The sequence below is a fragment of the Miscanthus floridulus genome, chromosome 3 (genome assembly GCF_019320115.1).
Source record: "Miscanthus floridulus cultivar M001 chromosome 3, ASM1932011v1, whole genome shotgun sequence".
NCBI classification, from domain to species: domain Eukaryota; kingdom Viridiplantae; phylum Streptophyta; class Magnoliopsida; order Poales; family Poaceae; genus Miscanthus; species Miscanthus floridulus.
This window is the reverse complement of record NC_089582.1, coordinates 8,702,756-8,726,888: the sequence shown is the minus strand read 5'-3', so window position 1 is coordinate 8,726,888 and position 24,133 is coordinate 8,702,756. Positions and strand designations below refer to the sequence as shown.

The window sequence follows — 24,133 nt, the reverse complement described above, 5'->3', positions numbered from 1 at the left end:
TTAATTCACAAAAATCAATATGGGTTCATCAAAACTAGAACCATTCAAGATTGTCTATCCTGGGCATTGGAATACATTCACTTGTGCCACAAATCTAGAAAGGCCTTGATCATTCTAAATCTGGACTTTGAGAAGGCATTTGACAAGGTGGAGCATGAAGCTATAATTCAGATATTACAGGCAAAAGGCTTTGGTGAGAGATGTGTAACACCCTCGGTGTTACACAGTGAATCACTTGCTAAAACATATCATGAGCATCATACTTAAGTGATATTACATGTGGTGTGATGAATAGGTAAAGTATTGTAACTTAAACGAGTCGTGAAGACAAAATGAAAAGTTAATTCGTGATTTATAAAGTTAGCAAGTAGGGATGTTAACCAATTTTTATTGAACAAAAACGCTATAAAACATATATGTGACACCTTAATAAAGTTTGAAATGTGAGATTTGTAGATGACAATGAAATACTTGGTGTTGAGAGATAATGTTGTTAAGTACTATATTCCATAGCTTAAAAGTGCAACTAGAAATAGAAATCCATTTAACACCTAGAAAATTTCATGAACTTTTGGAAGGTTAGGCATTGGGATGTTTAGCAATTTTTGTAGAGAAATTGGGTTAAGGAGTAGGGTAGTATTATGGCTTGTTTTAGTAGCCTAATATATCCTCTAAGGTATAGCAAAAGTGGTTTGGGGATTGGATCAACAGTTTAGACGTCTCGAACGCTTTAAAATCCGTGCATAACATGAACTCGGGCCGTCTTCTCATGTTGGGCGCGGTCACCAGGCCGTCCAGCCCCGACGTCGCCGCATAATTATTAATATTGAATTTGCTTCCTCTACGAATACACTCACAAACGAATAGCTTGATTCGCATCGGCTTGATGAGAGGGAGCAGCGGTTTGATGGGACACATCGGTGATGGGTAGCTGGCGCACACGTGATGCTTCTTCTCCGGTGCTGGTTACGGACGTCGAGGGACGAGGTTACGTCGAGTGCTCGACGACCGCAAAGAAGAGGACAGGGGAAGAGTTGAGAGGGTGACAGTGGGCCCAATCATCAGTGAAGATAGGAAATGGAGGCGGCGTGGGCTGCTGCTGTTGGGCCGAGAGAGGCGGCGGTACAGCCCAGGCGGGGGAGAAAATGAGTAGGAGAAGGGCGTGGCTGGGCGGGAGAGGGAGAGAGTAAGCCCGCGCGGATAAGAAAATGGGAGGAGGGAGATGGGCTGCCCATGGGTTGAAAGAAGGAGAAGAATATGGGCTGGGCTGATTGTAGGAAAATGATTATTCTTTTATAGGGAATTTAATCCATGCAAAGGGATTGAGAATTTAACAAGAGGGTTTTAGAGAAATGAAGGAAAATATTTTTGGTGCCAGTGCCGTAAATAAATTCTAGAAAACACATGAGACTCAAAAATACAAATGGTGAGGTTTTAGTGCAAGCTTTAGAAACATTCTCTAGAAGGTTTTTGCAGAAAATCGAACGACCAAGTTTTAATTTGTTGTAAAATTTTAAAAAGTTCAGATTTGTAGTGACTTTTAGCATGAGGAAAAACATTACAGCTAAACATAGACAACAAATCGAAGATTGAATAATGACCCCGAAAATGCCTTTCCTTCAGAGTGTGTGTCGCATGCGTGCGTGGTATGTGTACGTGTGTGAGTGCGTGCTGGATTGTGTGTCTGTACGTGTACAACGGAAAGGTCCACACTACGACGTCGGACGTCCTGAAAGAAAATTCTGTGCATGCAGCCGTGACTTGGATTCTCCAATGAAGCTGCTGGTGCTTGAAAGTGGATTTACGGTAGAGATTGGAGAACGTGATTAAGTCAAATCGAACGAATTGGTTTGCATGGTTCGTTGGGATCTTCTCTCTGTATTTATATTCCATGAAGTACAGTCCGTCTCGCGTTGTGCCGTGCGTGATATATATGATTTTGTAATAACGCACACGCACTGTTACTAATTAGTAGTTTATATTAGTTAGATTAGAATTAGCATAGATGCAGTAGTAGTGCAGATATATTATTCCTTAATACATGAATATACGTTTCGATAATTCGTCACATGCATGTCACCCAAGCATGCGTTATTATCATTTGTTTACACGAAGCAAGGAACGAACAGAATCGGAGAAATAAAATCCAACTGTACTTAATTATCTTCATTTGATTCTCCGAATCCACCGAGATATTCCATATCGTGGCATGTTGATGTTTTCTTATTAATGTTGGTGTTATCTGTTGATGTTGATATAGTAATTTGACTAAACTACTTTGTTCAAATAATCTAGTGTTTTCCATATCGTGTCGTTTTCAGCCCACGCGTATACCTGAAATCTCAGTGTCAAAACTCATATAATAAGCACTGCCAAACAAAATCGATCAGACCACACGACAGTGATGTTAAATACAATTCCTGGGTATATTTAATTAGCAATGCATGCACAAGCAAGCTGCAGATTTTGCAAATGACATAAAAGGCAATAACTTTACGATATGATTCAAAGTAAAAAAAACGTGAGATACATCGGTGGATGCAAGATTCAAGCCCCATCTAAATAGCAAGGATTGCGATTAAAGTTGAAAGGTAGAAGACGCCAAATCAACAAGACTTGGTATAAGCCAATAACATCAACTGACCAAGCTGGTGCAATGTAGAGCTTTGTTTCACCGGTTCCTCCCCTCAAAATTTATTTACCGCAGGTATTAATTAAGAAAAATAATTGATTGCAATTAAGGGCAGTTTAGTACTTTTCCTACTGTACACAGTCTAACCAATTCCCCGAACACTGCTCCGTGCGTCGCGAGATCTCGCTACTCCCTGCGTCGCCGCCCCCAGGTCGTCGGCTTGCCGCCTCCCAGCTCGCCGCCAATCACGTCGGCCGCCCTCACCACCACGACACGTATCCCTAGGGTCGCGCCCACCTCGCTGCCTCTCTGGGTCGGCGCCAATCGCGTCGCCTCGCCGCCGCCCTCACCACCAGTGGAGGAGATGGCAGAGGAGGCCGTCTCGTCGTGGAAGCTGATGTGCACCGTGACGCAGGTGGAGGAGCAGGGCAGCGCCATGAACATGTCCATCCTCTCTGTTCCTGTGGTGGCAGCTTACGCTGTACTTCTTCTTGGCCGGCGCGTGTTCTGCTACATCGCGCAGGTGGAGTTCTTCTATCGTTCCACGCCGAGGCGTTGGACACCATGTAGAGCACCTGCACGTCGCTGGCGCTGTTCACCATGGCGTGAGGGAGACAGAGCTCAAACACGAAGATAAGGGGTAGAAAGTACTTTTATACCCTTTAAATTTATTTTGAAAATAATTTTTGACCTATTTTTTTTCCCGAACCTTCGTATTTCTGGTTCTGGCCCATAACTTAAGTTTCTCTACATTGGTTCTTCTTATTTTATAGCCGTCTGAACTATCTAAATGGATGGCTTTTGTTTTCTCCGAGCACTGTAAAATTTCACTTACTCCTATATTAGTTGGGTGTTGAAACGAATGCCCGTGCAAATCTTTTATTGATCACCCAAGGCCAGCCAATAACTATCCTCCACAACCACTTACTCCTGCTAGCCTTCCAAATTAAAGTAGTCAGTACAAATCAAAGTCGTAGCCAATAACCTCCAATATTGGATCTTCTGAATGATTTCATTAGAATCATGTCAGCACAGTTTGGCGGAACGACCATCGCATGAATCGTCTCCCATCTGTACATACATACATACATACATACATACATACATATAAATTTCACTTAAAAACAAATTACTTTGAAGAGTTGTTCCCAACAGCGCAGCGCGTGTCGCGTGTGTATATATGTGGTATCTAGAGACGTGAGTGTCTTGCTATTTGACCTCGTCCATTCCTTGGGTTAGAAGGGAGCTTGTCGATTGTCATCATGCCTGTTTTAGACAGTACTAATAGAGAGATACTCTCTGACAGTAGTATATTTGAGAAAACTCGAAAATATTGTTTATTTTTTCGTTGAGAAAAAAAATTGACGGCAGCGGCCAGCGGGATGCGATATATAGTCATATAGATAGTTCAATTTTACTTAAACTAGTCTGTCTTTTTAAAAAAAAAATTAGGCCGAGCAAACCATGCACCGGTTCTGGACAGAAGGAGATTACGTGTCGTCAATGCATGTGAGCACATCATGTTGTTAGTAGTTTGACCCACCAATACCAGTTTTGTAGATTACGAAATTAATAAAACGGTCATCCTGCACCGCGTCTAGCGCACGCTACCTCGGGCGTGGCATGTACATACAGTTCTCAACTTCACAATAAATACACACGAAACTAATCACTTTTTCAAATTGAATCACAACCTTGAGTCAAAATACCATATATGACTAAGACTTTGAGTGTATCTAGCATTTAATCTAGAATTTAGGATTTGCTTACCGAATTAAAATCCAACAAGAATAATTATGTGATTAAAAAACTATAGCTTTTTGAACTCGCGGAAAAGTTTGAACATTGAAACAGTGCTGCTAGGCACACCTGTTCGAGGTGATCTGTCGGAAGCAACTTGAGGAACTAGTCCACTCAAGTGAGTAAATAACATTCACATTTATACCACCAAATCAGTTTATTATGAAAATATATTTCATAATTAAAATCTAATGATACTTACTTTGCATTGTAAGTGTTAATATTGTTTCATAAGACTTTGGTCAAACTTGAAAGCATTTGATTTCTCAAAACGCAAGAATTGCATTCTTCAAAAACTTGATAACTAGACCATCCTAGTTGACAGTGTCAAACGCTTTGGCAAAATCCAGCTAGATAACTAGAGTGTATATATATCTTGCACTTGTGGCACCACTGAACGAGCTCCATGGTGTAAACGAAGTTCTTTGTGATGGATCTGCCTTGGATGTGATCAAGACCAATTTACCGAGTCGCGTGGAGATGCAAAAAAAAAAAAAAAAAAACTTTACTGAATCTCTTAGATGTACCGCACGCTAGCTCGGAGTGGTATGTACTTCGACTCTCTCAACTTCACAACAAATACACATAAAAATCACTTTTTGAAATTGAATCAACCTTTAGTCCATTGCAAAAACCATATTTGTCTTAGGATTTGCTTGCCTAATTAAAATCCAACAACAACAATAATGTAATTAAAAAACTGTAGCTTTTTGAACATGGGCGAAAAACCTTAAGTATATGAATGATCTGATAGATTAGCTGTAAATTTACGCACAACCAGCAGCAGGCGTGCTACTTCTATATTCGAAGAAGTCAATTAGATAAAGATTGCCCCTAAAACTTGGCATTATTCTATGCTTTGAGTAGCAGTAGTATTCAATGCTTTGAAACGCGGCAGTGGAAAAGGACACACTGATTTGTCCGTTGTCCGGTGCCTCGCCACCACTGCATGCGCTTATATATTCCCTGTCCTGTCAATTCCATCCGTGTGTTTTCTTGTTGCGTAATAACCGACTACTCTACGCAAGCACTTTGACTCCAATAAAAGATATGACCGACCTCTTTCAACTTGGAAAGTTGAGAGTTTTATCTTTATGAAACTCACTTTTTCTCTCTGTTTTTGAAAAGTAGTCGCAAGATAAAAAACGCTTATATGGTAGCTTATAAACTGCAAATGAAAGTTTGATGATAAACTCACACTAAGACTGGCCTAAGTTACAATTAGATGTGCCTAAGTGCCTCACGACTCTACGCAAGCACTTAACTCCAATAAAGTATATAGCCGGCCTCTCGCGACGTACTTTGAATGTGATGTGCATGCACTGCGCCAAGACTGTAATTAAGAAACTACGGTATATATAGAGCTCGGGTCTGACTAAAGGTTACAAGCCTCTATAGGAAAAGAATAACAATATAAAAAGAAAGTTAATTAAAAGAGATAGAAAGCATAGGTCGAATTTTCTTTTGTTTCACACACTTGTTCTGGGGACATTCTTTTTTCGCACATTTTGACATGTTCACGTGTTATTAATCGTGTCTTGGAATGCATTGTGCGAGCGAGGGGAGAGAGAGAGGGCACACTCACAAGAAGCAACGACTCCACCGTACCCGTCGACCACAACAACAAACGACCGCGCCTGCTGTATTGATCACAATGCTTAATGCAATTTAAAGTAATTCAATGCAAATAGCACGCCATTATATAATGCAGTGCAGTAGTGAATACATATGCATATAGTAGCAATGACACAACCGATCGAAAGCTTAGGAGTACTATAATTTACTAGCTAGTACACCAACTCGAGCTAGCAAAATTAAACTCAGATTTTGTTCCCCTTCATCAGCCCATCGTCTCGCTTTGTTTATCGATCAAATTAAACCGCCTCTTCTTTGCTGCTGCTAGAACTAGAAGAGCGTGTCGTGGCAGCTGCGACTGCACCAGCGCCGGCGGCAGTGAACCGAGCTCTGTAGAACTCCGACGTCCTCCACGCCAGCACCATGGCCGCTGCCGCGCCGACCAGTGTCGCTCCGGCAGTGATCAAGAAGGAGGCCCTGAAGCACTTCACCCCGATGCATGGGAAGCCCTGCCGCCGCTGTGCCTCGCGGTCGTAGAGGTAAGCCGTGACGACCACGTCGAGGACGTAGTACCCGGGGCCGCCAAGCAGCACTGCCAGGTTGGAGAGCGTGGAGAAATGCTTGAGGCCGAACACCTCCGAGACCGTGGCGGACATGAGCGTGAGCTGTGCACCGGTGCACAAGCCCATGATCAGCGACGCTGGGTACAGCCCGTTGCTCACGTCCAAGGCGATGAGCACGTGGCCGACGGACGCGAGCACCAGCGCCCCGGCAAGCACTGCTGGGCGTGGCACTCTGTAACGCTTGGCTAGGAAATCGGAGCCGAAGCCGGCCGCCACACGGCCGGCGAAGTTGGCGACGCTGGTGAGGGAGGCGAACATGGAGACGGTAGCCTGCGGGTAGCCGAGCGACTGCCCGATCTGCTGCGTGTTGTCGATTGCCATCTGCATGCCTCCAATGCCACAAATGGTTGTGACCACGAGAAGCGCCATGTCCACACTGAAAACGGCTTGCCAGAGGGAGAAGTTGTCTCCCTCTCCCCTCGGCGGCCGGCTGAACAGGTACCGGAAGAAGGACGTCTTGTTAGCGGCGCTGCCAGCCACGGGCGATGACATGGGTGTTCCTTGAGGCGTGCGCATGGAGGCGCAGGGACTCGTCGCGGCGTCGGCGCTCCTGAGGTTGCTGGATCCGGAAGAGGTGCTTGAGGTCGTCGGCGCCCCAGGCTGCTGATTGTAGATCTTGGACTCTTGCTTGACGACGATGACCAGCGGCCATATGATGAGGAGGCCGGCGAGCACGGCGACGTTGGCGTAGTACAGGGGCTTTAGGAAGCCGCTCACCTCCCGGTCGATGATGGTCATGGCGAGGACGTCGACGGCGAGGAGCATAGACGGGTACAGCAAGCTGCTGTACAAGGCTTTGAAGTCCCCGCTCACCACGCCGGCGTCATTCGTTGGGATGACGACGACTCGGATGGTTGGGCTGGAGAGCAGCGAGACGGCGGTGGGAAGGCACGCCACCAGCAGCAGCAGAACCGTGCCACTTTCGGCAGTGGCGTCAAAGACGCGGAAAAGCTGCAAGATGATGGCGCCGCTGAGGCCAGCGAAGCCTGTGAGAAGGCCGAGCACGGAGCCGCGGTCCTCGGGGAAGTTGTTGACGGCGGTGACCAGGGCGGCGGTGCAGCTGAAGGTCTGAGAGCTGGCCCCAAGGACTATGTAAACGCACACGAACCACACCGGCGGCTGAGCGGTGTGCCCGGATAAGGCAAGGTACATCATGAGGTAGCCCACCAGGTTCATGGCAGCGCCGGCGAGGAGCAAGACCCACGGCGGGGCGAGGTTGTAGCTGATGATGAGGGCAGGCAGGATGCCCAAGCTTGCGCCGAGGTTCTTGAAGGAACTGAGAGTGTTGAGAGTCTTCTGATCGTACCCGAATGTTGCCTTCATGTCCTTGGAGTAGACGGTGAAGAAGTTGGCGCCGCCACTCGCCGCCATGACGAGAGTAGAGGCGAAGAACACGAACCAGCGGCCGCGCCGGAGGACCTGCATCACGGAGCGCGTCGCGGCCGCGGCACCAGCAGCCGTGGCGAGGTCGCTGCCGAACGCCTCCATTGCCGCCTGCCGAGGACAACACAACGGAAAGTGTGGTCAGGGCAGGGCCACGCCTTTATGCCCAGCCGCTCCAACATACATATATAGTATATACTATATACACTCAGATGTCCACAAAGAGCGTTTGCGCACGGCATCATAAGTACTCCTACGTTTGACTCAACAGAGAGAGAGAGAGCCCTTGTGTGATTATATATATACCATCTTTTTCCTCGAATACGCATGAGTGTGCATGCGTATTTTTGTATTAGAAGAAAGCAGTTTATATTACGAGGGATGCCGCAAGCGGCCTTAAAAGTTTCATTTAGGATCTACATATTGGAAAAAAATTGACATTCTGAAAGCACGCAACAGCTTGGAAACGGTGCCGTCGATGATTAGGAGTACTAAATTTATGTACGTAATTATTGTAAATAATTAAGTAGACTGCCCGCGAGACTTATTCAATGCTTTGAAAAGCGCGGCAGTGGAAAAGGACGCAGTTTGTTCGTTGTCCGATCAGCCGCGGGCAACATGCGATCCCTATCATGTTCCACGCAAGCACGACTTCACAGCAATTTGCAAATTATTAACTATGCCGATTAAAATAAAATAACCCAAAACACTTTAATATCTTTGTAAGGACAGCACCTACTCCAAAGAAACACAAGTCTCTGGTGTGACATGTCTTGTATTCCTATATATCGTCAATCAAACGGAGCCAATCTACAAGTAATAGCACAGATGATGATCTACATGCATGTACTGGCCTCTGGCGACCAGAATGCACGAGCTGGTGGCTAACAATCAGAATGCTTTCATCCATGGGCAGGCATCCATGGCAACTTCAAGAATGTGCAGCGCGAGGCAGTCCTTCAACGCAAAGAGATTCCTGAAGCTACTGGTAAAGCTCGATATTTTGAAACCCTAAACCCTCAAGAAAAAAAAAAAACAAAAATTCGAAGGAATTTGACACGCTGTCTTGGCCATTCTTGCTTGGTGTCCTGAGCCATGGGCTTTAGTGGGCGGTGGGCGGTGGCCGTTCTTGGTTTGGCTGTGCTTATGATCGAGTTTTGACTAAGTTGTTGTGGTTCATTTGTGCACGGCACGCACACTCTGCAAAGTACTATTATCGATCAACATCAACAGATAACAACTACACTAATAAGATACTAGTAAGTAACCGAGCGGATCGGATCAGTTGTTATGAGGTAGCTAGATAGATGTACTAGAGGTGCATGTGAATGGAATATAGTGGATTCCGAGAATCCAAATGAAATCCAGGTTGGATTTTATAGATATTTCATACCTCCAATCTTGCTCGCAGGGACACAGCAGGGTAGCTAGCTTTTCATCTCTTTTCTCCCGTCCTGTTGCTTGCTTGGTGTAAACAAATGATATACTACAATAATGGTTGGGTGACATGCATGCATGTGATGAATTTTTCGGGACGTATTCGTAAGGTATATATAAATAATAATCTGCACTACTGCACCTATATATTCTAATTCGAATTTATATAGACTAATTCCTAACAGTGCGTTATTACAATCATATTAGGCACGACGGGAACTCGAGGAAATAATCTCCAAACGGTGCACGTGCACTTCATCTTCATGCGTGCGCGTGCATGCATGCATGACCCCAAAGATAAACAAACAAACTTGACCAAACGGATCTTTGGTACCCCAGCCCGCCGTGTGTCATCATTGACCAACTGAGATCACCCCAGTAATGATAGATTATATTGATAGCACCATCGCCGGTCGCGGGACGGTGGCTCCGCCACTAAGACTAAAGTTGAAAACGGACGGAATCGTTTTCGTTTTCATATTTCTAAATGGAAACGGGAGCAGGAGTCGGACAGCCGGGAACGAAGAAATTAATAGTCTTATCTTCAGGACCGGGCTATCTGAGGAAGTAATATAAGCAAAGCGAATGGACTCGAACTGAACAGTACGTACTCCACGTCTTCAGTACAACAGCTAGTACTTCTCAGGCTTGGAAAATTATACAAATTACTTTGAAGAGTTGTTCCCAACAGCGCAGCGCGTGTCGCGTGTATACTTGGCCATGCAGCCCGAGGCCCGGTAGCCCGGCCCACGGCCCACTAATTTGACCCGACACGAGTCCGGCCCGGCACGAGGGTCTCTGGGCCCGGGCTGGCCCGGCACGCAGCTACAGGCCGTGCCTGGGCCGTTGCGCAAGCCCACGGGCTGGCACGGCCCGGCACGGTAATAAGCCGTCGGCCCGAGGTCGGCCCGGCAGCAGCTCCCGGTTCCCGCGCGGCCTGCTAGCGGCCCAGCGGCCAACGGCGCTTTGGCCTCCCGGCCTCCCCCTGTCATATAAGCGCGAGGCAGGCAGGCAGCCGGCGCCCGCGCCCCTCACAAACCCTAAACCTAAATCACTCGATTGACTCCTCTCCTCTCCTGCTCTCCACTCTCCAGTCCACTGCGCCGCAGCCGCCGCTCGCACTCTCGCCTCGCCGTATGACCGTATCCACTGTGCCGTCGTCGACCCCGACTCCGGTGACCTCGAACCACCGCTGCCGGCGTGCTCCTCACCCTCTCTACCTCTCCCTTCTCCATCTACCTTTCTCCCCTCTAGATCACGGTGATTATGTGAGTTTGTTGACCCCGTTTGTCCCTCCTCCACCGGTCGCCGTCCTTGCTGACCTTGTGTCGTCTTCTCTGGCCGCGGGGCCGTCGTCGTCTTCTTCTCCGGCACCGGGCTCCGGTTGCGAAGGTAAGCACCTAACCCTAACCCTAACCGGCTAACCCTAATCCCCATCTTTCTTCTTTTTTTGATGAGATCTCTAACTGATCTATTCCTTCCTCCTTCGTAGGTCGGTAGCCGATGCTTCAAGCTCTAGCTGTGGCATAGAGCGAGGAGCAAGGCGGCCACCCGCACCGTTGAGGTACGGTGCTGGAGAGGCGGCCATGGCTGAAGACGATGGCGAGCTTCCGCCTAGCATGGCCCCTGAGGGCGAGAACGACGACGACATCCGTGATGACGCTGCTGCGTTGTTCGGTGTCGATCTCGGAGACGGCGACGGTGGTGAAGGGGCGACGGCGTCTGCGAACCCGGTCGGCTCCAACTCCAACGGCTCTGTTCCATCTGTTGCTGCTGCTGGTAATGGTAAGGTTGGTAAGCGTAAATCTCCTGTCTGGGATGATTTTGAAGAGATATTTGAGACTATGAATGGAGTACAGATTTGCACTAAAGCTAAATGTAAAATGTGTAAGTCAACCTTGTTTGCTAGATCTAGTGCTGGCACTGGTCACTTGAAGAGGCACCAGAACTCTTGTAGGCAGAAAACTGATCAACGTGATAGGGTTCAATCTAGGCTATCTTACAATCCTGATGGTTCTGTGCATAACTGGGATTATAAACCTGAGGTAGCTAGAACTGAACTCTACAGATTGATTGCTAGGCTTGATTTGCCTTTGGGTATTGGTGATACAGATGCATTTGAGGAGTACATTCAACGTGCTCATAACGTGCTCATAACCCTGGGGCTCTGTTTCAACTGCAATGAGAAGTTTGGCCGGGGTCACAACCGCGTTTGCCAACGCATATTCCTACTTGACCTTGCCGAAGCCGATGAAGGTGACGACGCCGAGCCGGGGAAGCATGTCACTGCCGATCCGCTCATCTCGCTGCACGCGATCGCAGGCGTCCACACCAGTGAGACGATGCAGCTGAACATCCAGCTAGGTGGCGCTACCCTCCTCGCCCTCATTGACTCCGGCTCCACCCACAACTTCATCTGCGAAGAAGCTGCCGGCCGCACTTCCCTCAAGCTCTGGCCACGAGGCAACATGAAGGTGACGGTCGCCAACGGCGAGCGCGTGCCCTGCCCAGGCACCTACAGCAACACGGCATTCAGCATAGCGGGCGAGGCCTTCGTCACCGACTTCTTCGCGCTGCCACTAGCCGGCTACGACGTCGTCCTCAGCACCCACTGGTTGGCCTCTTTGGGGCCGATCCTCTGGGATTTTGGTGCCCTCTCCATGTCTTTTTGGCACAGGGATCATCAGGTCTGCTGGAAGGGGATTGCTGGTCCTTCCACTCCCTCACTGCAGGCGTCCGTGGGGGACAACTTGATGGGCGCACTGCTGGACGATTTTGCCAGCGTCTTCATCGAGCCCTCCACGCTGCCCCCTCCGCGTTCTCAGGACCACAGCATCAACCTTGTCCCGGGGTCGACGCCGGTGGCCGTGCGGCCCTATCGCTACCCTTGCTGCGCACAAGGACGCGCTGGAACGTCAGTGCGCCACCATGCTCTCCCAGGGGCTGATCCGCCACAGCACGTCGGCGTTCTCCTCCCCAGTCCTCCTCGTCAAGAAAGTGGACGGTTCATGGCGCTTTTGCGTCGACTACCGCGCGCTAAACGCCATCACCATCAAGGACGCATATCCTATTCCGGTGGTCGACGAGCTGCTCGACGAGCTCCACGGCGCCCATTTCTTCTCCAAGCTGGACCTCCGCTCGGGCTATCACCAAGTTTGCATGAACACCGCTGATATCGAGAAGACGGTGTTCCGGACTCATGACAGACTCTATGAGTTCCTCGTCATGCCATTCGGGCTCAGCAATGCCCCGGCCACGTTCTAGGCCTTAATGAATGATGTGCTCCACCCCTTCCTCCGCCGCTTCGTCCTCGTCTTCTTCGACGACATCCTCATCTACAGCAGCTCATGGGCTGAGCACCTACGCCATGTGCGCACTGTCTTCACCTTGCTTCACCAACACCGGCTCTTCGTCAAGCGCTCCAAGTGCACGTTCGGCGTCACCTCCATCGCCTATTTAGGGCATGTCATCTCTGCCGCAGGGGTGGCAATGGATCCTGACAAGGTTTGGGCGGTGGCAGATTGGCCCCAACCTCGCTCCGCACGTGCAGCCCGGGGATTCCTCGGCTTGGCGGGGTATTACCACAAGTTCATCAAGGAGTTCGACACAATTGCCGCGCCCCTGACCGCCCTGCTCAAGAAGGAGGGCTTCGCCTGGACAGAGGCGGCCAGCGCTGCATTCGCTGCTCTCAAGACAGCAGTCACTATAGCACCTATCCTCGCGCTGCCCGACTTCGCCGAGCCCTTCATTGTCAAGTGCGACGCCTCCACCTATGGGTTTGGTGCTGTGCTGCTCCAAGGCCAGCACCCAGTGGCCTTCTTCAGCCGGCCTGTGGCGCCGTGCCGCCAGTCCATGGCGGCCTACGAAAGGGAGCTCATCGGCCTCGTTCTCGCCATCTGACATTGGCGACCATACCTCTGGGGGCGGCAGTTTCTGGTAAGGACTGATCATTACAGTCTGAAATTTTTGCTTGATCAGCGCTTGTCCACCATTCCACAACACCACTGGGTGGGCAAGCTCCTCGGCTTCGATTTCTCAGTGGAGTACAAGGCTGGAACCACCAATACAGTGGTCGATGCCTTGTCCAGGCGTGACACAGAAGAGCTAGCAGTCCTTGCCATCTCTGGACCACAGTTCGACTTCATCGAGCGCCTGCGGCAAGCCCACGACACGGATCCGACGCTGGTCACCATCAAGGCTGAACTCACGGCCGACCAGCGCGCGGCTCCTTGGTCCCTCATCGAAGGCATGGTGGCCTTCCATGGTCGCCTCTACATTACACCCACCTCGCCCCTGCTGGCCGAGGTCCTCACCGCCGTGCACGACGACGGCCATGAAGGAGTGCAGCGCACCCTGCACCGGCTGCGCCGTGACTTTCACTCACTGTGGCTGCGCACGGTGGTCCAGGACTACATCCGTGCCTGCACCACATGCCAACGTCACAAGTCTGAGCATCTGCATCCAGCAGGACTGCTCCTGTCACTGCCCGTGCCCACATCGGTCTGGACAAACCTTGGGCTCGATTTCATTGAAGTTCTTCCCCGCGTTAGCGGCAAGTCCGTCATCCTTACAGTCGTTGACCGGTTCAGTAAGTATTGCCATTTCATTCCGCTGGCTCACCCCTATTCAGCGGAGTCTGTGGCCCAGGCGTTCTTCACTGAGATTGTGCGGCTCCATGGTGTTCCCCAATCGCTGGTCTCAGACCGTGATCCAGTGTTCACCTCCATTTTCTGGAAGGAACTCATGCGTCTCACAGGGACCAAGCTGCACATGACTTCGGCGTTCCATCCCCAAGCTGATGGCCAGACCAAGGTAGCCAATAAGGTCATCACCATGTACCTTCGCTGCCTCACCGGTGATCGGCCCCGGCAGTGGCTGCACTGGCTGCCATGGGCGGAGTACGTCTACAACACCACTTTTCAAGCCTCCCTCTGGGACACGCCGTTCAAGATCGTCTATGGCCGCGACCCGCCCTCCATCCGCTCTTACGAGCCCAGCGAAACTAGGGTCGCTGCTATGGCCAAAAGCATGGCTCAACGGGATGAACTCCTGGCAGATGCCCGCTGCCGACTGGAGCAAGCACAGGCTGTCTACAAGCGTCACTATGACAAGAATCATCGCGAAGCCCGCTACGCCGTGGGTGATTGGGTGTGGCTGCGGCTGCGGCATCGCGCTCCAGCCTCCCTGCAGGTGGCGTCCAAAGGGAAGCTCAGGCCCCGTTTCTATGGGCCCTATCACGTGGCGGCCATCATCAACGACGTCGCCTACCGCCTCGAGCTCCCTCCTCGAGCACGTCTACATGATGTCTTTCACATTGGCCTCCTGAAGAAGTTCGTGGGCACTCCACCAGCGGTGCCTCCTGCCTTGCCGCCCACTCATCATGGTGCCACACAGTCGGTGCCGGAACGCGCCACCTGAACCCGCCTGGCCAGAGGAGTCCGCCAGGTGCTGGTTCATTGGCAGGGGGAACCAGCAGCATCTGCTACCTGGGAAGACATCGAGAGCTTCATCGACAGATATCCTTCATTCAAGCTCGAGGACGAGCTGCTCGTCGAGGGGGGGAGAGATGTCATGTGGGGTAGACAATACTTGCCGCCGGGCAGAAGCCCAAGGCAGCTTAGACTGCTGGATATTTCAGCAAGTAAGAAGTAGTTGAGGGCTGGGTACTTGAGAAGCTAGAGTTAATGCAGGAAAGTAGAGCCAAGGAGCCAGCCGACTCCTTCATGTATGCAGGAACCCATGTGAATGAGAAAAGGAAGAACATTTACCTTCCTAGTCTACCTCTCTCTCTCTCAATCTCACCTCCTTCTCTAGGCAACCAGGTAACAGCCCTGGCACCATTACCGGCCCCTGGCTATGAACTAAGAAGCCAGGGACCCCCAGCCTTGGGTGTCGACGCCCTTGACAACACGGGCAGTGATTTAATCGCCGGGTCGGGAACGACCTCTCTTGTATTATAAAACTTCTATCTTCTTAAAATACAATGATACGCAGTACTCTTGTGTATTCGAGGAAAAAAACTGGCAGTGATTCTTTCCCACCAATAACTAAAAGAATGCTCCCTGGCTACAAAATGCAGACAGCTCACCTACTCTACACATGAGTATATAGATATTGTGTGCCTTCAAGAAACAAAGAAGGAACATTTTGATTCTACTTTCATCAGAAATATTTGTCCACAACACTTTGATTCTTTTGCATTCAAGCCATCATTGAAGGCTTCAGGAGGAATCTTAATATGTTGGAAAGGGAGGATTTTCAATGGAGTGGAAGACTTTCATAATGAATACACAATAACAGTGGAATTCTCATCAAATCATAACAGTGAAAATTGGTTACTAACTACTGTCTATGCCCCCTGCACCCCCAAATGAGAAGAGGTCTTTTCTAGAGTGGTTTAAGAATATACAAATGCCAAATGACAGGGAGTGGCTGGCCATAGGTGACTTTAATCTTATAAGGAAGCCTGAAGATAGAAACAAAGAGGGAGGAGATATAATGGAAATGTTTCTCTTCAATGAAGCAATCGTTTGGATGCCAGATTGGCACGTTCCCGTTCACGTATCTGGGTCTGCCCTTGGGCACGACAAAACCGCGTGTTGAAGATTACACCCCTCTAATGCACAAGATCGAACGAAGGCTTACTGCTTGCTCATCCTTGTTGTCGTACTCTAGGAGATTGCAGATGGTTAACTCGGTACTCACAGCGACAGCCACATATGCAATGTGCACGCTCAAGCTGCCAATGGGTGTGATTGACAACATTGACAGAGCCCGTAAGCAATGCCTTTGGAGAGGCAATGGCACAGCCAAAAAAGGAGGAAACCTGGCTGCCTGGCCCATAGTTATGAAACCGAAAAACAAAGGAGGTTTGGGAGTCATTAATCTATCCGTGCAGAATGATGCTCTTCTCATAAAACACCTCCACAAGTTCTACAACAAAGCTGATGTGCCATAGGTGAACCTCATCTGGAGTAAGCATTATTCCGACAAGGTGCCACACGCAACCAGGGAGGGTCGGTTTCGTTTTGGTGGAAGGATGTGCAGAGACTGAGTACTATCTTCAGAAACATAGCTCAATGTTCCCTTGGTAACGGCACGACGGTCACTTTCTGGGATGACCTCTGGACGGATGATGTGCTAGCCACCTGCTTCCCTAGGCTATTCTCTTTTGCCAGAAATCCTAACATAAGTGTCAACGAAGTTATGTCTGCTGAAGATCTTGACACCCTCTTTGCTCTGCCCATTTCACAAGAGGCTTTTGAGGAGCTCCAAACGCTCAGTGTCTTCCTACAGTCACAGGCCTTGATGAAGATAGTAAAGATATCTGGACATATCAATGGAGTAGTGCGACATATTCCTCGAGCAAGTTCTACAAGGTAGTTTTTTAGAGCCTGCCGGCACACCCAGTCTTCACCTGGCTCTAGAAATCCAAGTGTACTCCTAGAGTGAAGTTTTTTTGCATGGCTGGTCCTAGTAGACAGATTGCACACTAAGACAATGCTAAGAAGGAGGAATTTGTTTACAGAAGATGATGATCACTGCATCCTTTGCACAGAAGGGATAGATGAGGATCTGGATCATCTTTTCTTTGACTGTCCATTCTCCAGGAGCTGCTGGGAGAAGATAGGCATACAATGGGACACGAGCCTCAGTTTATACCCAAGAATAGCGCACACAATGCAACAACAGAATATACCTTTTTTGATGGAGGCTATAGTCATCGCCGCTTGGGAGATATGGAAGATCGAAAATGATAGAGTGTTCAACAATGGTCAAGTTTACGTCGGCATTTGGTTTAATAATTTCAAGAACCAGTGTCTACTTCAATCCCTTCGCTTTAAGGATGATCTAAGATCAGCCTTTTGTTTTTGGCTAGATGCAATATAGTTAATTCCTAATGTAAGTCTGTACTATCTTAAATTTTGAAAATATAAAATGAAGTGCTGTGGGGATCTCCCCCATAGTTTTTGCCTCAAAAAAACACCTTGGGCCTTATAGAATTACCTCTGCATGGAAGACACTTCACATGGACAAACAAGCAGCTATCACCATTGCTAGAAAGACTGATTGGTTTTTTACTTCAAATGCTTGGACCTCAAAATATCCAGGGACTCTAGTGAAAGGAATGGTGATGGAAACATCAGACCACTGGCTATGTGTGATAGAGATTGAAACCACAATCCCAAAAAGCAGAATTTTCAGGTTTGAAAATCACTGGTTAGAAAGAGAAGACTTCATCCCTACCCTACTTCAGGCTGGAATTGCCATCAGTCTGTTCTTGATCCAGCCAAGAGACTGACTGCAAGTTCAAAAATCTCAGAAAAACTCTGAAGGCTGGAACTCAAAGACTCCAGGATTAGTAGCTTCAATCAGCAACAATAAACTGATCCTCAATCAGCTAGATACCATTGAATCTTTTAGAGATCTTACTCTACTTGAGTGGAACTTCAGAGAAAGGGTATGCTCAAAATTGATCTCTCTTCTAAAGCAGCAAAGGAGTTATTGGAAACAAGAGGGAAAATCAATTGGGTTAAAGAAGGTGATGCCAATACAAGATACTTCCATGCTCATGCCCACCATATGGCATAGAAATACTCTATTGCCACTTTACAAGATTCCACAGGGAACATACTATCAGGACATTCAAAGAGAGGCTGGGTACCACTGATATTAGACACATGCTATTTAACCTAAATGACCTTTTAACAGCTTCTGAAAAATCTGAGTTCCCTGGAAATTCCCTTCACTAAACAAGAAATTGATGAGGTTGTCTCTGAGCTTCCAAATAACAAATCTCCTGGCCCTAATGGATTTAACAATGAATTTGTTACGGGTTGCTGGGCTCTCAGAGCCACAGACTTTTACAAGTTGTGTGAGGCCTGCTATGAAGAAAATCCATGCCTCAGAAGCCTTAAAAGCTCCCATTTAGCCCTGATCCCAAATGAAAGCCAATCTTAGCATCTGATTACAGGCCCATTTCATTACCCAACACCTCCATCAAGATGTTTACAACACTTCTGGCAAATAGGCTGCAGAAGGTGATCAAGGGTTTAATTCACAAAAATCAATATGGGTTCATCAAAACTAGAACCATTCAAGATTGTCTATCCTGGGCATTGGAATAACATTCACTTGTGCCACAAATCTAGAAAGGCCTTGATCATTCTAAATCTGGACTTTGAGAAGGCATTTGACAAGGTGGAGCATGAAGCTATAATTCAGATATTACAGGCAAAAGGCTTTGGTGAGAGATGTGTAACACCCTCGGTGTTACACAGTGAATCACTTGCTAAAACATATCATGAGCATCATACTTAAGTGATATTACATGTGGTGTGATGAATAGGTAAAGTATTGTAACTTAAACGAGTCGTGAAGACAAAATGAAAAGTTAATTCGTGATTTATAAAGTTAGCAAGTAGGGATGTTAACCAATTTTTATTGAACAAAAACGCTATAAAACATATATGTGACACCTTAATAAAGTTTGAAATGTGAGATTTGTAGATGACAATGAAATACTTGGTGTTGAGAGATAATGTTGTTAAGTACTATATTCCATAGCTTAAAAGTGCAACTAGAAATAGAAATCCATTTAACACCTAGAAAATTTCATGAACTTTTGGAAGGTTAGGCATTGGGATGTTTAGCAATTTTTGTAGAGAAATTGGGTTAAGGAGTAGGGTAGTATTATGGCTTGTTTTAGTAGCCTAATATATCCTCTAAGGTATAGCAAAAGTGGTTTGGGGATTGGATCAACAGTTTAGACGTCTCGAACGCTTTAAAATCCGTGCATAACATGAACTCGGGCCGTCTTCTCATGTTGGGCGCGGTCACCAGGCCGTCCAGCCCCGACGTCGCCGCATAATTATTAATATTGAATTTGCTTCCTCTACGAATACACTCACAAACGAATAGCTTGATTCGCATCGGCTTGATGAGAGGGAGCAGCGGTTTGATGGGACACATCGGTGATGGGTAGCTGGCGCACACGTGATGCTTCTTCTCCGGTGCTGGTTACGGACGTCGAGGGACGAGGTTACGTCGAGTGCTCGACGACCGCAAAGAAGAGGACAGGGAGGGGAAGAGTTGAGAGGGTGACAGTGGGCCCAATCATCAGTGAAGATAGGAAATGGAGGCGGCGTGGGCTGCTGCTGTTGGGCCGAGAGAGGCGCGGTACAGCCCAGGCGGGGGAGAAAATGAGTAGGAGAAGGGCGTGGTCGGTGCGCTGGGCGCGCGCGCACGCGCACACGTGGCCACGCTGTCCGGTTGCTGCTGCCGCAGCCTGGCCACAGTGGGCACGCCAATAGCCGCCGACTGCGAGCCGCCGCGCTCGACGCTCACCTGCGCCTAGCCGTCCTGCCGCCGTACCGTGCTACTGCCGCTGCCGTGGTGTCACCGCTGCTGTGTGCACCGCCCTCCTCGGGTCCCGTTGCCTCGTCGTTGTCCCGCTCGTGGTGCTGTAGCAGCAAATGGTCGAGCCTGTAACCGCAGCAACGCGCACGTTCTACCCTGGTGCCGCGTTGTCCAGTAGCGCCGCTGTGACACCCACACGTGTGCATGTCCTCACTAGCGACCAGCCGCTCCCCGAGGCGACGCAGAGTTTCCACGCACTGCTGGCCTCGCTCTGCGCAACACCTGTAGCCGGTTACCATCTCGCCCTTGTCATCTTCCATTAAATGGAAACCGCCGGCGCCGAGACGTCATCGCCATTGAAGGCGGGCAGACAAGGTTGCGTCGCGTCGAAGCTGATCCTGCAACGCCCGGTTGATCTCTGTACAATTACTTGTGCCAGATGTCAATTAAGGAACCTAGCTACGCGCCAAGTCCACATACGGTCCTAACCAAGCCCTATCAAGCTCCAATTTTGGAGTTTTCCCCCCGTCTTGCCATTAAGGTCGGGCTCGGTCGTGGAGGAGGGCAGTCACCCACCGCACCACTCCACGCCAATCCACCTACCTCACGAGATTCGCCTCCACCTCCACTTCACCCTGCGCGCCTCGCTTGCACCTCTACCGCCTCGCCGTAGCTGCTGACGTGGCTGCGCCATCTCGGAACGCCGCTGCACCCCTATAGTCGCGCGCGGCCAGCCCTTATCTGCTAACCGTTCCCTCAACCATCACCACAGTCGTGACCGGGGTAAGCTGGGGTTGCTCACGCGCTAGCCAATAGCTACGCGGTGGTCTAGGATGGCCGATACGGCCGTGCCACTGTCGCAGATGGCCACTCGCCGTGGCCACCGCTCCCGCAAGCTCCGCTGCTCCCGTAACTTCATCTAGTGTAGGCGCTAGGACCGTAGATGTAGGTCGGCTAGAGATCACGAGTTCGAGGAGGTGATCGAGGAGTACAAGGAGGAGATCCTCGTGCAGGAGGAGGTCCCGAAGCCACCACTGACTGACTGAGTGTAACACTCCTGGTGTTACGAGCTCGTTTAGCACCGCGATTTAGGCTTAAGTAAAATTTTCGAAATGAGTTTCTCAGAATTTTTGGATTTAAAAATGTACTTGATGAGATAAGTGAATCCGGAGACCCAGTTTGGTGGATTCGAATAAACACCCAAATTAAATTACTCAATGCGTAAAGATATTTAGGAATGTCGAGCGACGATGCTAGCGAACGGTTTGTCCTGTTAGATTAAGCATGAAAAGCAATTCTTATAAATAAAATCAAATACATTAATAAATAGAACGATATACATATATATAGCTTTTGAATCAAATTTAAATTCGAGCTTTATTGAAATTTTCTAGTGCCTAGATGTTACAAATTATCTAAATTAGTAAACCGTTAGATATATACATATATAGGTATATATACGTTACGACGATAACTCTAAAACAAAGAATTAGACGAAAGGTCAAACGTACTCAACGATACTGGTAGCGATTGACTGTACAAGTTTACCGACTGCTCCTTGCTCTTTCTTTTCTCCGCTCATCTGCCTGCTGGTTACTGCTGCCGTACTGGACGTCGATTCCTCGCGACCTCGCGCGCGTGGGCCTGCCGGCCTGCCTGTGCTGGCTGCTTGCTCGCTATGCCACGCGCGTTTATTTCCTCGCGACCTTGCTTGAAGACCATCGAGCCTTCGTCGCATCACCCTCTCTGTTGCCTGTCCTGCCTGCCTCTGCGGCTGCCCCTTGCGTGTCTTGATTAATTCTGCCAAATTGAGTACCGTCGAGACAGTGCCGTGTCGCCGTGGCCCACTCCCCACGTCCCTCCTTTTCCTCTCTGCGGCGCACGCCATGCGCAAGCCGCAGCGCTGCCCTCACTGTTTCCTCCTTGTTCTGGAACCACCCATCCGAGCAACCAGCCAGGGCCGCGCTCGCCGTCGCCCTGTCTCTCCGCGTGCGCGCCTGTGCCGCCGCGGCTCCTCCGGTTCCCCTACGCACATGAGCCCCAAGGTCCCGTGCTGGAGTCCAGTTTCTGCTTGCCCTCCCCCGCTGCTCTGCCCCGCCGTTGCAGCGTCCCGTGCCACCCGCCCGGCCAGCGTCGCTGCATGCCGTGGTCGTCGTGCCGTGGCTACCGCCGTCCGTGCCGGTACAGCTTCGCCATCGCGGCCGTTTGTCTCGAGCTGCGCGTAGCTCCATCGCGCCTCCTCTCCTTCTTGTGTAGCACCGGCATCTCCTCTTCTTCCCCGCGTCGCGTTCTCGTCCGACGCTCCAGCAGCCCGCTGCTCCACGGCGCTCCCCTCCATTCGTGCCACGGCTACGCCTGCCGCCATGCACGCTGCAGCGCCCTGCCGCGGCTAGCCTATTTCCTGGAGCCGGTGAAGCACTGCCGCGGAGCCGCTTCACCTCAACCGCGACCCGCACGGCACCTCTCCACCTCCGTTGCCCAGCGCCGTACACTACCGCCGTTGCCAGCCGCGGTGGGTTTCCGACTCCACAACTCCAGCGCCATCGCACGCACGTCGCCGTAGCCCCACGCGCCGTCCTGCCGTCCTCGCCTGGCCGGCGCTGCCGCTGCCGGCGCGACCGTCTCCTCGGCTCTTGCGGGCAGGCTGCCTGGGGCCAGCTCGGGCCTTGCCACGGCCAGGCGTGGTCACGTGGGCTCCCCGTGCAGCTCGCCGCTGGGTGGTCCGCCGTCTCCGTGCCTTTTCCCGGCCTCGTCACGCTGTTCCCGCCGCCGGCGGGTTGCTCCCCGTCGTCCTCTGTTGTTGAAGATGATGTGAAGGGTATAAATCCAATCAAAAGTTTTATACAGGGTCCTTATTTCGAAATACTTGACTCGTTTGAATAGTAAGCTAGATCGTAGGTTGATTAGCTAAAAACCGGGGGTCTTTTCTGCATAAACCCACCCCGAGACTGGGCCACGCTGCGTTGGGCCGACCTGCGTTGCCACCTGGGCCATTGGCGCTGCTGGCGTGGACCTGTTGGGCCGCTCGCCCTGCGTCCCGTGATAGCGGCCTGCTCCGCGCCGCGCTGGGCCGCGCATGGGCTTGCTGGCTTGGCAGCAATCGCCGCGCCTAGGCTTCCGGCCGGCCTGCTCTTGCGCCACTGGGCCGCGCGAGCGCTGTGCGTCTGCAGGCCGTGGGGGCTGCTGGGCCGAAAGGGCGTTGCCACCGGCCTTTCCATTTTCTAAATGTTTTGCTAATATATGTTTCTATTTAACTTGTAAAATCGATATAAATTTGTGTAGTTGTCCAAAAATTATGAAACCAATTTTGATAGGTTCCAAAAATCTTGATCTATCTGTTAGTATATTTTGTCCACATAGTTTGATAATATTCTTAGGAGGTATATAATTAATTTAAGGTACTTAATATTATAAAAAGATAACTTGTAGGAATTGTTGTGATAAATTGGTTATAGTATTGGATCTGAAATTTTTACAGTAGGCTCCTAGCAATATTAGGTACTCACTGTAATTTTTGTAGCTCTAGAATATTTAGTTGTTGGATAGATAATAGTGCCCTATTTCGAATAATGATTAAATTGATATAATGGAATAAAGCAACAATTTGGGTTTATGTAACTAAAATAATTGTTGGGAAATGGCAGTTTTCTGGACGATGTTGATACGTAGATTAGTACGTTTATTGTTACAACTAGCTCGTTAACTTGAGAGGCGTAAATCGTATTTTTACGAGTCACGATTGTAGTCGATTAATTACGTCTTTGTATTTCATCGCATTGCATATCATATAGGTCTGATGATGGATCAACGGATCAAGTGCAGGATAATTGGGAATCCGAAGATGGTGCAGTGGTGTTCTCCCCAGGAGATGATGCAATAGGTTTTCTATTCAGTTGATGATGGATGATCTGAAGATGCAGACACTAACTTTTTAATATATATCTTACCCAGGCAAGCCTCGGTGCATAACCCCTACTTTTCTGCACTTTAAATTATATTTGTGCATTAAGTTTTAAGGAGTTGAATCAAACCCACTTGCATATATATCTATATCCTATGAGTCTTACTAGTGTGACAGGATCGTGTAGAATGCTATGCTACAGGACTCCAGTAAAAGTCGAGTGATTGCCTGTCACTCGTGAGAAATAGGAAATATATTATTGGACTATTATCACTGGAAAATATAAAAATGGTGGAAAGGAAAATGGTGATCGGGAAAGGATATGGTTTGGGTATTGGTGGGTGTAAGAGGTTGTGTCGCCATGGACGCGAGGCATGGCTTGGTTACACTGCTTTCCCTGTCTGTGTCGGTTAATGATCGGTC

At 49.3% G+C, this 24,133-nt stretch overlaps 2 protein-coding genes across 2 annotated transcripts in view; both read right to left on the bottom strand.

The window, feature by feature from the left end:
* Positions 1–24,133, bottom strand: part of LOC136544907 (uncharacterized) — a 40,321-nt gene that overhangs the window by 4,878 nt on the left and 11,310 nt on the right. The window lies entirely within an intron of this gene.
* On the bottom strand, positions 6,307–8,118 carry LOC136542867 (uncharacterized). The gene has a single exon (XM_066535509.1). It carries the CDS (start codon positions 8,116–8,118, stop codon positions 6,307–6,309), a length of 1,812 nt encoding a protein of 603 aa, XP_066391606.1.

What these genes read in the sequence shown, in the direction of transcription:
- LOC136542867 (XM_066535509.1), bottom strand. Translation starts at nt 8,118, where the DNA reads ATGGAGGCGTTCGGCAGCGACCTCGCCACGGCTGCTGGTGCCGCGGCC.